The sequence below is a fragment of the Emydura macquarii genome, unplaced genomic scaffold (genome assembly GCF_026122565.2).
Source record: "Emydura macquarii macquarii isolate MOO-44397 ecotype Brisbane River unplaced genomic scaffold, CSIRO-AGI_Emac_v2 contig_1551, whole genome shotgun sequence".
NCBI classification, from domain to species: domain Eukaryota; kingdom Metazoa; phylum Chordata; order Testudines; family Chelidae; genus Emydura; species Emydura macquarii.
Genome location: NW_027131688.1, coordinates 6364677 through 6379457, shown reverse-complemented (window position 1 = coordinate 6379457; position 14781 = coordinate 6364677). Strand labels below are relative to the sequence as shown.

The 14781-nt window shown below is 42.7% G+C and overlaps 1 protein-coding gene across 1 annotated transcript in view; it reads left to right on the top strand.

The window, feature by feature from the left end:
- NEMF (nuclear export mediator factor) overlaps window positions 1–14781 on the top strand; it is a 33060-nt gene that overhangs the window by 14974 nt on the left and 3305 nt on the right. Inside the window, exons 18-32 of the mRNA XM_067554732.1 lie at window positions 1025–1087; window positions 1530–1642; window positions 3958–4015; window positions 4159–4217; window positions 5254–5374; window positions 5523–5808; window positions 8127–8169; window positions 8263–8312; window positions 11278–11425; window positions 11806–11883; window positions 11974–12171; window positions 12837–12869; window positions 14053–14159; window positions 14276–14319; window positions 14420–14499. Coding sequence (XP_067410833.1) covers window positions 1025–1087; window positions 1530–1642; window positions 3958–4015; window positions 4159–4217; window positions 5254–5374; window positions 5523–5808; window positions 8127–8169; window positions 8263–8312; window positions 11278–11425; window positions 11806–11883; window positions 11974–12171; window positions 12837–12869; window positions 14053–14159; window positions 14276–14319; window positions 14420–14499 — 1481 coding nt within the window. The remainder of the gene's footprint in view (window positions 1–1024; window positions 1088–1529; window positions 1643–3957; window positions 4016–4158; window positions 4218–5253; window positions 5375–5522; window positions 5809–8126; window positions 8170–8262; window positions 8313–11277; window positions 11426–11805; window positions 11884–11973; window positions 12172–12836; window positions 12870–14052; window positions 14160–14275; window positions 14320–14419; window positions 14500–14781) is intronic.

The window sequence follows — 14781 nt, the reverse complement described above, 5'->3', positions numbered from 1 at the left end:
GTTGTAAATGCTGTTATTGTACATCTAAAACTGAGGAACACTTCAAGGTCTCTTAATTTGCTTGTGTATAAAATTCGGCTTGCTTGTATGCATTCTCATTTTTCTAGGTTGTCAGAATTTTGGACTGTGAAGTTCCTTAGAGCTTTATAATTATGTCCATGTGTGAGCTGTGATATGGAAGGCAACTTCTTCACCCAATAGATTTGAAATTGCCTGAGCTGAGTTACAAAGCAAACTAACAGACTTAACTCTTGCAGTTGTACATGGTTCCACATGGAGGAGCATAAGTCATGGGCATAAGTTCCAGCTAGGCCTGCTGGGGGGCGCAAAGATGGCAATTGCCTAGGAGCCCAGCGATTTTAAAAGGAGCCTGGGCCATGGGTGGCAGGGTGAAAGCTTCCCCTCGGGGAGACTAGTTCCCTGTCCTGCCTCTTCTGCCTGTCACCCTACCCACAGTCCACCCCCACTCTGCCCTAGGCCCTGCCCCCATCCCACTCACCGGCTCGTCCCTCCCCATCAGCCCATCTCCCCGCTTGGCCCCTGTCCTCTCTTCTACACCCCCTTTCCCTACTTGACCTCCACACAGCCACGCAGCCCTCCCTCCCTGCCGTTGCTCATTGCATGCATCCCTCCTCTCCTCACTTGCTCTTCATCCCCTCCCCCCCAGCCACGTCCCTCTTCCCTCCCTCCCTCCCTACTTAGCCCCCCAGCTGTCGCTGGGCTGTGGTCGGGGCGCAGGAGGGAACTGTTCTGCCTTGGGGCCCAGAATTCCTGTCGGCAGGCCTGGTTTCAGCTAGTATCTTCCTACAGCACAATACAGAATTCAGAAATACTGCAATATATTAGCATATCCAAGGTCTTAGTTCACCTAAGCTTGTCATGATATGGATGTTAAAAGAAATGAAGACCTGTATGGGGCATCACTGACAAGCAGATATAATTACTTTCCCTGAATATGTGAATGATCAGTGCAGCTACGAAATGTGCTCAGTGACACGTCCCAGTCTTATCTCTTCTGTTTTAGGAGATATCTATGTGCATGCTGATCTACATGGTGCAACTAGCTGTGTAATCAAGAATTCTACAGGTAATTCATCGATCGTTGACTCTGATTTATAATATATTAAACACAAATCATTTGAAATACAATTTAAAATATAACTGACTTTAGTAAAAATATTGTACTGCTACATTTTTGTCCACTATTCCTTTCACTTCAGATTTTGGGTTGTTGAGTTTTAATCCAAATTCATTCCCTATTAATGTGCAAACCAGTGGTGAAACCATAAAATCATGGTTCTTTTTTGTGCAGGAAAATTGCCTTCAGGAATTGCCTCTGTAGATCCCCACTCCGAGATCCCTTTTATAATGTCTCGTTATTTTTTAATTATATATGTAATTTCCTTAATTTATTAATAAAATTAACTTCATTTAAGTTGGTGCATGCAACTTCTTGGTATAATTTTATACCCCAAAATGTGCGCTCAGATAACTCAAATGTTTTGTGTTGTGCTGTGTTGACATTACAGGTGAACCAATCCCTCCACGTACCCTGACTGAAGCAGGCACCATGGCGTTGTGTTACAGTGCTGCCTGGGATGCTCGTATCATCACTAGCGCCTGGTGGGTCTATCACCACCAGGTAATGAGATCTTGCTCATTAGTTTTGAGAAATTAACCTCTGAAAGAATGAGTGCGGAACTGTAGATGTAAAATGTCACAAGACATGAAATTAAGACTAAAAGAAACACAGTTGTGTATAATAGGTGGTGATTCTTACAAGTTCTCCATGGCTGTACCCCAGTGGTCGGTTTGTGAATCTCTGGTAGAATGGGCCCATGACCCAAGAAATGCTGTGGGTTCAGCAACTTTACTTGCACTTGGTGCTCCCTGTCAGCTGGGTCTTCTGTGGCTTAGCCCTCCGGCTGAGTCACGCATAGTCTAAATGCATGAAGGACCCCCTTTTGGGGTGACAAAGGTCCAATAAGGACTATCACTGTGCCCATGTTGGTATCTGCGGCCCTGCCTCTGCACTCAGTTCTTAGCACCTTCTGGGCTAGCTTTAAGTCTGTCCCTGCCCTGTCATGGAGCACAGGACTTTCTCCCTGGAGGCTTTGTTCTCAGCCCTTCTCTGGTATCCTGGCTCTCCAGCCAGGTTACTCCTTAACTTCAGTCCCCCTTCGGGGGTGACAGTGTTCAGTGAATAGCTGTGCCTCTTCAGTGCCTTCATCCCCATCCCGGGGCCTGTTTAAATTCCCTGCCCCTTGGGCTTTTAATGCAGAGTCTAATCCCCTCCTTGGGGCTTAGGCCACTTCTCTGGTGGTCAGTGGGGGGATCTGGGCCCAGCCACTACTCCAGGTCCCAACCTAGGGATCCTTTGGACAGCAGCCATGTACTGTTCCTCTGCTTGGTTGCTGATGCTAGTCCCAGGGCTGCTTCTCATTCAGTCCCATCACCTTCACCCAGTACCTTAGGTTACTGTCCTTGGGTTTACTTGCCTTGTTCGTGGAGGGTCTCCCCTGGGCCTCCTTGCCTGGAGACTTTCTGTCTTATCCCTTCCAGTCCCAGCACTGACTTGCTCCTTGACCTTTTAATTAAGCCTGCTGCGCTCTGCTTGGCTGCGATCCTTCTAGGCAGGCTTGGAGGACCCACCTTTACTGCTCCTTTCCTGGAGCGGGGTGTGGTTGGATCGTGAGACCTCCAGCAGGGAGCCTCAAAGGGCCTGGTACTCCCTGTCACAAGGTCATATTGTTTGGGGTAGATTTTTGAAAAGATTAATCAGTGTTTAATTTTCTGCTAGAATTTTAATTCACATATGAAATAAGAGTTGGTTTGTTTTGTTGTAAAACACCTAGAACATTATGATGGGCAGGCAACGTGAAAATGACAATGCTGCTGATCTGTTTTCTAGATTCAGTCGCTTGACTTGATAATTTCATCAAGCCTCCTGATTTATGCTCACCAATATGTTCTCTCTTCATGGCCCTGTATTGTAACTGAGGCTAACTCGTGTAAACATTTGTAGTATCTCTACTTAAGTATCTGTGTGTGGTTTTGGTTGCTGTCTTGGTCACGAAGGCTTGGTCTACACTTAACTCCGCGATTCAGCGGCAGTCGACAGGAGTTACGCAAAGTATGCAAAGAACTTGCATAACTCCTGTCAACTTCTATGCATCTCTTCTGCGCACCGTCTTCACTGCACTACGCCGATGGGAACCACGTTCCTATCGACAGCGCTACGCCACTTGTGGGGGTGGATTAATAACGTCGACTTCTGGGTCTTCACTGTCTGCTCAGTCGATCCAGATAAGTTGATCTGACGGCGGCGACTTTGCCGCCGTCCGTGTAGACATAGCCTAACAGTGGAAGATGAGTCCCAAAAAGTTGTTGGAATTTTTCACTGCTTCCCTACAGGGAAAACAATTTCTTTCTTCTGTGATTTGAACCTTTAATCTCGAGACTGATTTAAGGACTTTCCCTTTGGCTAAGAAGGCTAGTCTCAAAAGAACCTCCCACAAGCAGAGCACACCAGTATCGCCCTGTGAGCAGTGGAGGCACAGCCCAGTTAAGTCAGCTCTGGGAAGAAACTGAGATGGATAGATTTTTAAGGTCAGAGGGAACTATTATGTTCAAATCTGATCCTCTGCGTAACACAGGCTATAGATATATATTCAGTGATTTTGACATCAAGCCAATAACTTATGGTTGAACTAGAGCATCTTTTAGAAAGACATCTGATGGTGATTTAAAGGCTTTGGGTGATGGGAGATTGTAATATCACCGAAGTGCTATTATAGGGAGGGTTTGCTGAGGAACAAAGCAGTCCTTAGAAGTCAGAAATGCAGTTCGCCTAAATGCTCATTGTCTATTATCTGTTATTACTCAGTGAGGCATGGTTTTCTGTGGAATTTTATTAAATATGAGTTTACTGCCTATGATATGTGATACTCTTCTTAGGTGTCTAAAACAGCACCAACTGGAGAATATCTGACTACAGGAAGCTTCATGATAAGAGGTGAGAACTTGGAGAGATCATCAGTTTGTAAGCCACAGTTGTCCCAAAACTCTATACCTTCTACAGTGACAAGGATCACTGCAAGAAGTTGGCAAAAATGTTTATATATTTAAGCCACCTTATGTTTTCCTTTTTTCCCCCAGGGAAAAAAAACTTTCTTCCACCTTCATATCTTATGATGGGGTTTAGCTTCTTGTTTAAGGTACTGTCCCATTCATTGGTTTTATTTGTCTCCTTTTTTTCTTACATAAACAAAAAGCAGTAATCTTTCACAACAATCCTCAATTCCCATAGCATGTTTCCATTCCAGTGGGTCACTATTGCTCTGTTTGCTCTGAATGAAAGAGAAACCTTTTAATTTAGTTCACCCCGAGGGAATGCAGCTCAGAAACACCAAACAGGGTACAATGGGCTATGCTTTTCAAAGAAGCTGCCACCCTTTAAATGTTTTTCCCCCCTGGAGTGGGATTCCTGGTTTGAACCTTTTAAAATTATTTATAAAGAACAAACAAACACCCAGTGACCACAGTACCTCCAGATTTTTTTTTAATAATAATTGTTTAAAGTGCTAGCAGAAGTTCGTGAAGCTCCCCTTTTGTGTGCAGGCTGATGGCTGTGTGACTAGCTACAGTGAGCTCCCACTAGCCTTCATCTTCTAGGGATGTGCTTTCAAAATTAGATTTCGATAGATGACACTCCCCCCTTCCCCGCCCCCTCCCCCCCTTTCCTGTCCACTGATAAAGGAGCTCAAAAACATAGGGGTCTTAACCTAAAAATAAAGAAAAGACGACTAAGTAGGCAAGTCAATTATTGAATGTAAAGGGTAGTAAAAGTCTGGTGTTAATCACCAAGGAAGGCAGTTTTAGTGAGTTCAAGGGACATGAGTTTGTTTCTGGAGAAGAATGAGATTGAAGGGCATACTAAAAAACAGGAAGGCGCTGTCAAGACAAACAAGGGACACTAAGATGTGCCAATGGTTTCCACACAAGAGCTTGCATTGATGTAGTAGTTTTCCATCTCTTAGCCAGATCCAGTTCTCGCTGAAGTCAATGGGATTATTTCCATTGACCTTAACAGTGGCTGAATGGGGCCCATGATGCACATTGGTGCTGGGCTTCTAAGATTCAGTAGAATGATTTGAAGTTCCGGGTGTTCATTTATTACGCTGGGTTTGATATAAGACTGTTTCCTTGGAAATCCTTTTGTTCGATTAAAAAGGAGCTGCTTCTGTCATTTAGGTGGAAGAATCTTGTGTTTGGAGACACAGAGATGAACGAAAGGTCAAAGTTCAGGATGAAGATATGGAGTCTGTGACCAGTAGTACCAATGAACTGGTGTCAGAAGAGATGGAATTATTAGGTATTATGCAGGGTTTAATATAGTTTACTGTGGGCACACTGGGAACTCTTAAAAATATATTTGGACGTGCATTTAGCTCCCTGAATTAGTAATAAGTTAGTCTAGTGCTGTTAAACTGAAATGTCTTTTCTCCTAAATGGTTTATAAGAAGCACCAGAAGGAGAGGACAGCAGCACTGATGATGAGAAGGCACTGCCTCAGGAAATTCCTGATAGCATTGAAGTCAGGTCTGCAATTAACCTTGAGGAGGATGTTGCTTATACAGACAAGGACGGAATAAACAAGTCACCAGCAGAAGAGGGAATCTCTGAAGATGATGATGATGTAGAATCTGAAGAAGAGGCTGAAGGTCAGACGCTGATGAGTGAAGTGAAGGAGAAGGAGATAAATTACCCAGACACTGCAATTGATCTGTCGCATCTTCAGCCACAAAGGTAACCACAAGGGACTCCCTGTTTGTCAGCAACGTGAGCCATTCTAAGAATGTCAGTGCCTTCCTACTGTGTTTATGTGATACAAGGGATTGCACTGAGGCTAATCTTAGTATTCAGAAATGCAGGCCGCCTGAATAACAAGTCAGACAAATGTATACATGTTTGGTAGTGCTGCCCACCTTTCCTAGACATTCTTCTCCACGCTGTTACACGGTTCTTCACTTTACATTATCCTGTTCTCCCATCTCCTAGCTGTAGCAACCACTGCAGCAGTGCATTCGCTGGCTGGGGCATGTGTGCTATTCTGGTCATTGCCAATGCTGTTCTTTAATAGAGAATCCTAGAAATGTAGGGATGGGTGGCCTCTTGCCCTGAGGCAGGACCGAAGTAAATCTAGACCATTTGTGATGGGGTTTGCCCAGCCTGTTCTTAAAAACTGCAATGATGAAGATTCCACAACCTCCCTTGGAAGCTTCTTCCAGAGCTTTAATACCCTTAGAATTAGAAAGTTTATTTCCTACTATTTAACCTAAATCTTCCTTGTTGCATATTAAGTTTATTACCACTTGTCCTACCTTCAGTGAATATGGAGAACAACTGATCACCGTCCTCTTTGTAATAGCACTTAACCTTCTTGAAGACTTAACAGGTCCCTCCTCAATCTTCTTTTCTCAAGACTAAACATACCCAGTGTCTTTACTCTTTCCTCGTAGGTCAAGTTTTCTAAAGTTTTTGTTGTTTTCCTTCAGCATCTCTCCAATTTGTCCACGTCTTTCTTTAAAGTGTGGTGCCCAGAACTGGACACAGTACTCCAGCTGAGGCCTCACTGGTGCTGAGTAGAGCGGGACACTTACCTCCCGTGTCTTACATACAGCACTTCTGTTAACACACCCCAGAATATTAGCCGTTTTCATAACTGCCTCATACTGTTGACTCTCATTCGATTCATGATCTATTATATCACCCGGATCCTTTTCAGTAGTACCTAGCCAGTTGGTCCCCATTGTATAGTTATGTATTTGATTTTTTCCTTCCTAAGTGCAAAGTACTTCACTTACCTGTATTGAATTTTATCTTGTTGAATTCAGCCCAATTCTCCAATTTGCTGAGGTCATTTTGAATTCTAATCCTGTCCTCCAAAGCAATTGCAACCCCTCCCAGCTTGGTGTCATCTGCAAATGTTACAAGTATACTCTCCACTCATTATTCAAGTCATTAATGAAGATATTGAATAGTACCAGACCCAAGACTGACTCCTGCGGGACCCCCCTAGATACACCCTCCCAGTTTGACAATGTATCATTGTTCACTGCTATCTGAGTATGGTCTTTCAACCAGCTGTGCACCCATCTTATAGTAACTTCATCTAGACCACATTTCTTATGCGCACGCCATGTGGGACTCTATCAAAGCCTTACTAAAATCAAGATATATTGGCTTCTAGTGGCACTGCAAGCACAGAGTATTTTACAATTTTTCTCCTTGGGGAGACCAACCTTCTCCCACTCAAATGTTCTACCAGGGCCTAGGAAATGGGAATCCGAAGATCATTTTTGTTCTCATACAAGATGGTAGTGACTGAAAATTATTGCCACTTGAAATGAGATGGTGCCAGTGGCTAGATCTTCCTACCACTTACCCTGCTGTCCTCACAAACAGCACTACTTAGCAGCTTCAAGGGCAAGAACTGAATGGGCATAAGAATGACCTGCTCTCACCCTAGACATTGAGGCATTTAGGGACGAGTCTGGGAAAACTGCCATCTGTTCTCCCAAGAAATTGGACTTCAGTTTCCAATTCATTCAGTCTGGGTTTATTTAATATGTATTACAGCTGGAAGAATAGTGCTTCGTGTGTGTGCATGCGCATGTGTGCATAATAAGGACCTAACTGGAAAGATCTTTAAGAACCTACTTCACAGTTTCCCTGGCACTTATCTATCAAAGCTGGGGCTTTCAGTGAAGCCTTGGAATGAGGCACTCAATTTTCTTAGGCTCCTTTGAAAATCTAAGCTCGAGAGATTTGTATTCAGTGATGGATTAACTGTGTCTGGTCCCTAAACCAAGAGACTTCATCACCCATTAGAGAGGGAACGTTGGGGTAGCGGTGCGAAAGCACACTTGTTTATAATCTCCTGGCTGTTGCATCATGCTGTCGCTTACCTGTTCAGAAAAGGAAATGATCTTTCCTGCACATGATGACTAATAGACAACTCTGGATTAGTTTGTCCCAGTTGTGGCTGCTGCTGCTGTGTTAGGACTGTGTTATCAGACTGCTGTGTCTCTAATGACGTGCTGCACCTTTCAATCTCTTCACAGATCCCGACAGCAAATGGTTACAAAAGAGGAAGCAGCTAATCTGGTAAGATCCCATATCAGATCTTCAAACAAGTACCACAGCATGTGATTTGTGTGCGTGGAAATAATGAAATATAACTTTATTTTCTTTTTCTAGAGTGATAGTAAGTCACACGGGCGAAGACATTTGTCAGCCAAGCAGAGACGGTAAGAATATCTTCATTTTAGGGAAGGAAAGGTCTGAATATCTCCATGTATGACAGTCCTTATTTCTTAAAGAGGAATTAATCTTCTTTGAGGAAGCCACTTGCAGCATGTTTCTGGCCACTTACCGTTAACGATATGGGTATAAAAGATACTGTGAACACAAAGGAGCTGGTTTTCATCAGCTGGAAGAATTTGATTTTTTGATGGGCTATTGAGTTATTTCAAGGGTCTGGTTCGGAATATACAGGATAGCTTCTGCACTGTGGAAATGAATTTGTAAGGACTTGTGATCTAGTTCCAGTTTCTACGCCACAGAATGCTGTTTCTTGCAAAAATGCAGTGCTGATGGACCCATGCGTGTGAGTGTGAGTGTGTGAGAGAACAAGGGAGGAACTGAATCCAGACAGAGTTATAAGCCCAGCAGACTTTCTTGCCACCCCTTGAGGTGGAACATGGGAGTTGGAGCCAAAGGGACACCTGTTTCCTTTCTGGATGTGGTTGTTTGAAGAGCTTCCCTGAGCCACTGCAGCCAGTTTCCAGCTAGGTAGCTGCCTGACCCACATTGGCAGCAGCTAATCTGATCATATCTTCCCCTAGGCACCCTCACTTGCACTGTGGTTACACTTGTCAAAGCAAGGGCTTGAACCCCAGGAACCTTTAGGCCTTCGGCCAAACACTTGTCCAACAGAACTGCTTTGGTTTGTCAACCTTTTAGTACCTTTTCATTCATTTCTTTAAAAATAAATAAATCTTACCTGGTTCTGCTGGTGATCAGCTCCACCTGTGTTGATCACAGCTTTGATGCAGTAGGAGGTGTGGGTCTCAGAGTGCTTTGGTTCTTTTTGTTCTTGGCCTTTGTGCTGATGAAAATGAGCACTCTCTGCGGTTTTTTACCTGCGCCTCTTCCTCTTCCCCTTTTCATGCTTTAAAGATATGGAGAATCAGCCAAACATTCTAGGGGTTGCCCCCAAATATTGCTTTACCATGTCCCTCGTGGACAGGCATGATTATGGTATCCTGTGTCCTGGAGGAGAGCGCAGCTACCTCTGATGTGGCAGTCCCCACAAGTATTGACAGAGAAACAAATAATTCTTCTGGCTTTCTCCAGCGTTTTCTGTAAGTGTGACATGCAGATGATTTGGAGGAGAATTTCAGCGTAATGTCAAGAGCGTTCCTTGAAATGGTTGATGTGCTCAGGTCCTTGACTTCAATGTCACTGGCATGTGTCAAGACTTTGATGCCTTGGTGTCTCACTCATAGCTTTATATTGACTTCTCTTTGAGTAAGGCATTGCCTGCTCCAATGCACCAAATGAGATCTGTGTCGGGGAGTTACTGCTCGATTCCCATGCAGCCAACTTTGTCCTGTACTCTCGCATGCAATCATTTGAGACTTCAGGCTACGTGAACTGATTGTATAGGTAATAATAAATTAGATAACTGATCTGAGAAGACATCAAGAAATATTAATCAGTCTAGAGTTTCTTTCAGTGACTTGTTTGGGTTGTCAATCCCATGTATCAAAACTAAGTCCTGCCACCAGAGGCCCTCTGCACAAGAACACCACGTGCTTTGGAGTAGAGATCTGTGCTCTCTGTCTCAGCTACCCAGTGCTTGCTTGGCAACAGCCTGGATGCAAATGTAACTTGTGCAGCTGGTGTCATTGGATGCTAGGGAGGCTTCAGCTCTCCCCACATCAGCAGTATCACCGTAGCTGGCAATGCTGCTCCAGGACTAAAGTTCTGGTCTGGAACAGGATGTTCTGGAGAGCAACTTGAATACGGAGGAGGTGGCAAACTCTTCAGAGGCCAAGTATCTTTCCATGTGGGCAGGAGACAAAGTGAATGTTCCTTCTTCAGGAAATCCAGCCTTTCCTCAGATTGTGATGATAATTATCTTATTTACTTTAACGACTGTCAAGATACCTGAAAGGGGCTTCCCTTGCAAATAGGATGACAGTCCTGGTCCACCCAGGCGAATGAAGGAGATGTGACTATTTTCATTCTGCCAGGCTGATATCAAAGGTGATAGGTAAGAAGTATTTCTGCATGAAGTCACCAGTGATTCCTCCCAAGTTCCTCTTAAGAGCTTGGTGGTGAAGACTACTATGGCCAGTCAGGACTAGACTGGCTGGCTTGATGTGACACCCCTTTCCCTGAGACACAAGGACACCTGTGAGAGCAGATTTACCAATGTGCAGTGCTTGCAGCTTGCGCTGGGAACAGCCTGTCCATGGGCCAGGACTGACGTGCTCATTGAGTCTGTCCCCAAAGCAAAGGAAAACATTCAAATAAGGGAGTTGTGAGATTGTGGAGAGAGCCGGACATTAGGGGCCTGCATTCCACTGTTGCTGGCACTTCATGGGACAGAGTGAGTCATGACCTGGGACAGAGAGGAATGCAAGCTATTTAGTTCATCGCAACTGTACTTTTTGGAGCAGAGGGAAGTGGCTTAGTAGCAAATGCTGTTCTCTAGAGAGAGATGGGCCTCCCCTCAGAAAGAAGAGTTCGGGGTTTGGGTTTTTTTTTTTTTTTTTGGACAATACATTATTTTGATAGGAATGAAAGACACTGGCTGAAGCAGCAGGGTTGCCTTCGTTCCATGGCCGGGGGAGGGGGAACTAAGATCTTTGAGCATGGGGGTTCATGCCTTGGCCTCCCCTGGGAACACAGATCCAGAAGTGGCCTTGGATCACAGTGTATATCTTCCGGGACCATTATTGCAAGTAATCAATTTCTCATGGGGTGTTGAATCACTTTGTAATTGGCTTCCATATTTAATTCATATTTTCTGGTATTTTGTTATTATATATGTGACTTCTTTTCCCGTGTTCTTATTCTTAATTGGTCTGTTGATTCAGCTTGTGGAGATGTATCCTGTTCAGATGCTATGTTCACATAAGATTGTTCTCATTTCATGCCACAGACCCTTGTGGGAAGATATAGCCCAGTTGTTTTTTTTCTTAGAGAAATGAAGAAAAAGAAGCAGCAAAATGACACAGAGGATTTAGAACCACCTGAAGGAAAGGAAGGAGAGACCAACACGCAGCTCCCATCTACTCCTGTTTCAGATAAGAGCATGTCAGCTCCTCAGCCCATAAAACGAGGACAGAAGGTAGAATGGATGAAACTGCAGAAATTGACTAGATTTACCCCATGAAAAGGGCCTTCTTGAAACATATGAAATGAGTTTTTTTTTTAATTTGTCCAATATTCCAATTTGCATATTCAAACATTGCCAGGCATTTGACAAATTTAGACTCTGTTGAATAGTTGTCTGTGTTTAATAACAATTGCTGATTGACTTAACATTCAACACTTCATATTTCTCTGAATAGAAATGATGTTCTATTGGGTTAATATAGTGTTTAAACTAAAAAGACGAGAGAGACCAAATGTCATAGGCCAGTGAAGGACTGATCTCTGTGGAGATATTTGCAGAAATTCCTTTTTGTTATTTGCTAAACTATTAACCCCCATTTTTCTAATCTGCAGAGTAAAATGAAAAAAATGAAAGAGAAGTACAAGGACCAGGATGAAGAAGATAGAGAGCTGATCATGAAGCTATTGGGTGTAAGCCTAAAATAATGGTGGCTTTTCCTTCGCATTGTTTGTTCTGTGCTTGGGTGTAGAATGTAAATAACTTTAAAATGTGAAATCTAGTCTGCAGGGTCGAACAAAGAAGAAAAAGTGAAGAAAGGTAAAAAAGGAAAAATAAAAGAAGAATCAGTAAAGAAACAACCCCAGAAACCAAAAAGTGGCCATCAGGTTGATGCAGGTCTTAAAGAAGTACCACCCCCAGTAGAAGTATTAACGCATGAGTTACAGGACATGGCCCTGCAAGATCAGCAGGAGGAGAAGGTAAACTTTTGTAGACACATTTCATTCTCCACATTTTACAGCATCTTGCCGCTCAGGCTGTGTTAAATCATTACTTTACTGTAATATAAATGTTAAACTGAGTCTGTCTCGTGCTTGCAGAACTGTTTCCTCTACTGCATTTGTGTAGTTACCACTTATCTTAGGTCATTTGTTTTGAGGATAGTGTCTATAATGTCAGGACTAACTAGTGATAGTTGTAAGAGACACGAACCAAGAAACCAGAAGGGTGCTCCCTGGCCTTCCCTGGAGCACAGACCCACCGAAACTGGAAGGCTGAGGGGTCTGGTGTGTTGCTGAGCTGTGTTGAGGATCCCTTAATGTCATGCTGCAACAATTGTGCATTAAAAAACAATAAAGGGTTTTATAGATTGGCAGCTGAATTTCAGTGTTTCCACCCAAATCGGTCTCCTTCCACTTTTGCGTGTGCCAAGGAAGTTTGGGGATAGGAAGAAAAACCCTACATAAAAATGCAGCAATACCAAACATGCTTAACTTAGCTCTCCCTTTAAAATAGAGTTCCATGTGCATTGAGAAGCCTGCACCCACACATGGCTTTCTAGGCACTGTGAATAGACCTCTCTGGGAGAAGTATTCTGATGTTCTACAAGTCATAATGTTTCCTTTTATTTATGTATTTGGTGTAGGAGGAACAGGATCAGGATCAGCAGGAAAATGAGGTAAATTGTATCACCTTCTCACTTCTAATAAAGAGCTAAAATAAAAGTACTTAGAAAAGTTTTTAAAAGTCTGTCTACTCACCACTGCCAATGGCCTGGACTCCAAGGTCTATCCGCTAACCCGGTTCGAGGAGTATCGGTGAGGTTTACAATTCCTAACTTGGAGGAGATTGGCATGTCACAAAAGTGATGCACTTGCCCTTCTAGAAAGGTGCTATTCACTGTGCTCAATGACAACTGAAGTCTGTTGATTGTGACTTTGGTACAGACCTCATGAGTTCACCCATATCATCATTGCATTATATCTGGGATTGTTCAGTCACATTTAGGATATGAATTGTCAGTCAAGGTATAAATGTTCCTTTACTGTAAAGGATCAAGTCAATTAAAATTTTTTCTAGTGAAGAACTGAAATTTGAACTGCCTCGCGGCTCAGCTGTATGGATATATAACTGCATAGCATTAAGGTAATAAATACATAAGTTCCAACAAAACTTGGTTAAAATAACAAGGATTTGACAAACTTATCTAAGTAGTTTGCCCTTGTCTTCACTTGATTAACTCCATCAAGACCTCAGAATAGTGGATGATCCCACATCCCTGGTAGGTGGACACAATAATAATAAGTCTGACTGTGATGAAAACAGTTCTTTAGACTAAAAGTTGCAATATACTTACAAAATTGGTTACTGGACTCTTTAAAAAACACTTTACATTCAACATACAAAGGATATATTTTCTCAAAAGCTTTCAGTAGATGTACTCCACACTTAGATATTAGAGGATTTAAAGAAATGGTTTTATAAGAGGAAGAGTGTGTACTTTGTTTCTGTAATAATAAATCTTAATTGACCATGCAAAAATATAAACCAATTTTGGAAAGTCCACTTTACCTCATTTAAAACTAAAATCCATTTAACTTTGTACCAGATTTTTTTTTAAACTAGGGTTTCTTCGCCAATAGCCCCTCATCTCTTGATAAATTAAGTACATTTCAGTAATACTGTGACAACAGATACACATGCGGATGATAACTTCTCTGCTCTCGGGCTGTGAGGGAGAAGGACCATATTCAAACATTTTTGGTAGTGAAAGATGGGTTTGTTTTTATTGCTTTAAATGTTGCTTTTTGTTTAAATGTTGTTTTCTAGTTTCACAGCAAGGATTTTCTTTGTTACTTTAGGAAGGAGAGACGCTGCTAAATTCTCTGACAGGCCAGCCTCACTCTGAGGATATACTCCTCTTTGCTATACCAATATGTGCGCCTTACACTACCATGGCAAATTATAAGTAAGTTGCAGCAATTTATCTGAAAAAGTAATGCACTTTAAAATTTGACAAATCGGCAGCATTTTGCGTTCGTTATTTACCATCTGTGTAAATGGTGTGATCTTTTCTTTTGAAAGATATAAAGTGAAGCTCACTCCAGGCACCCAGAAGAAAGGAAAAGGTACTGTGTACAGCATCGTAGTCCTTTTCAGCCTGGCAGCTTTTTAAGCTGGCACATGTCAAGATACCATTTAAAATCTTCTTTCATGTACTTTTTACAGCTGCCAAGACTGCTTTGCATAATTTTATGCATTCCAAAGAAGCTACGGCAAGAGAAAAAGATTTATTTCGCAGTGTAAAGGTAAAGAGCTATCCCTCTGTCTTGTTCAACCTGTATTACAGCAAGAATGAAAGCAGCATTTAGTGGAATTGCTTTCTGTTTTGTCCTTGCATTACTAACTACTTATGCTAAACTGTCTCTTTGACCTTGTATGTAGCTGTGACGTTTCGTACCTTTCCTAGGCCTGAGGAAGTGCTCTGGGAAAGTTTGTCTCTCTCCAACAGAAGGTGGTTCAGTAAAAGATATTACTTCACCCCCACTTCTTACTCTGTGTAGGCACAGAAGATAAATAGATTTTTAAGG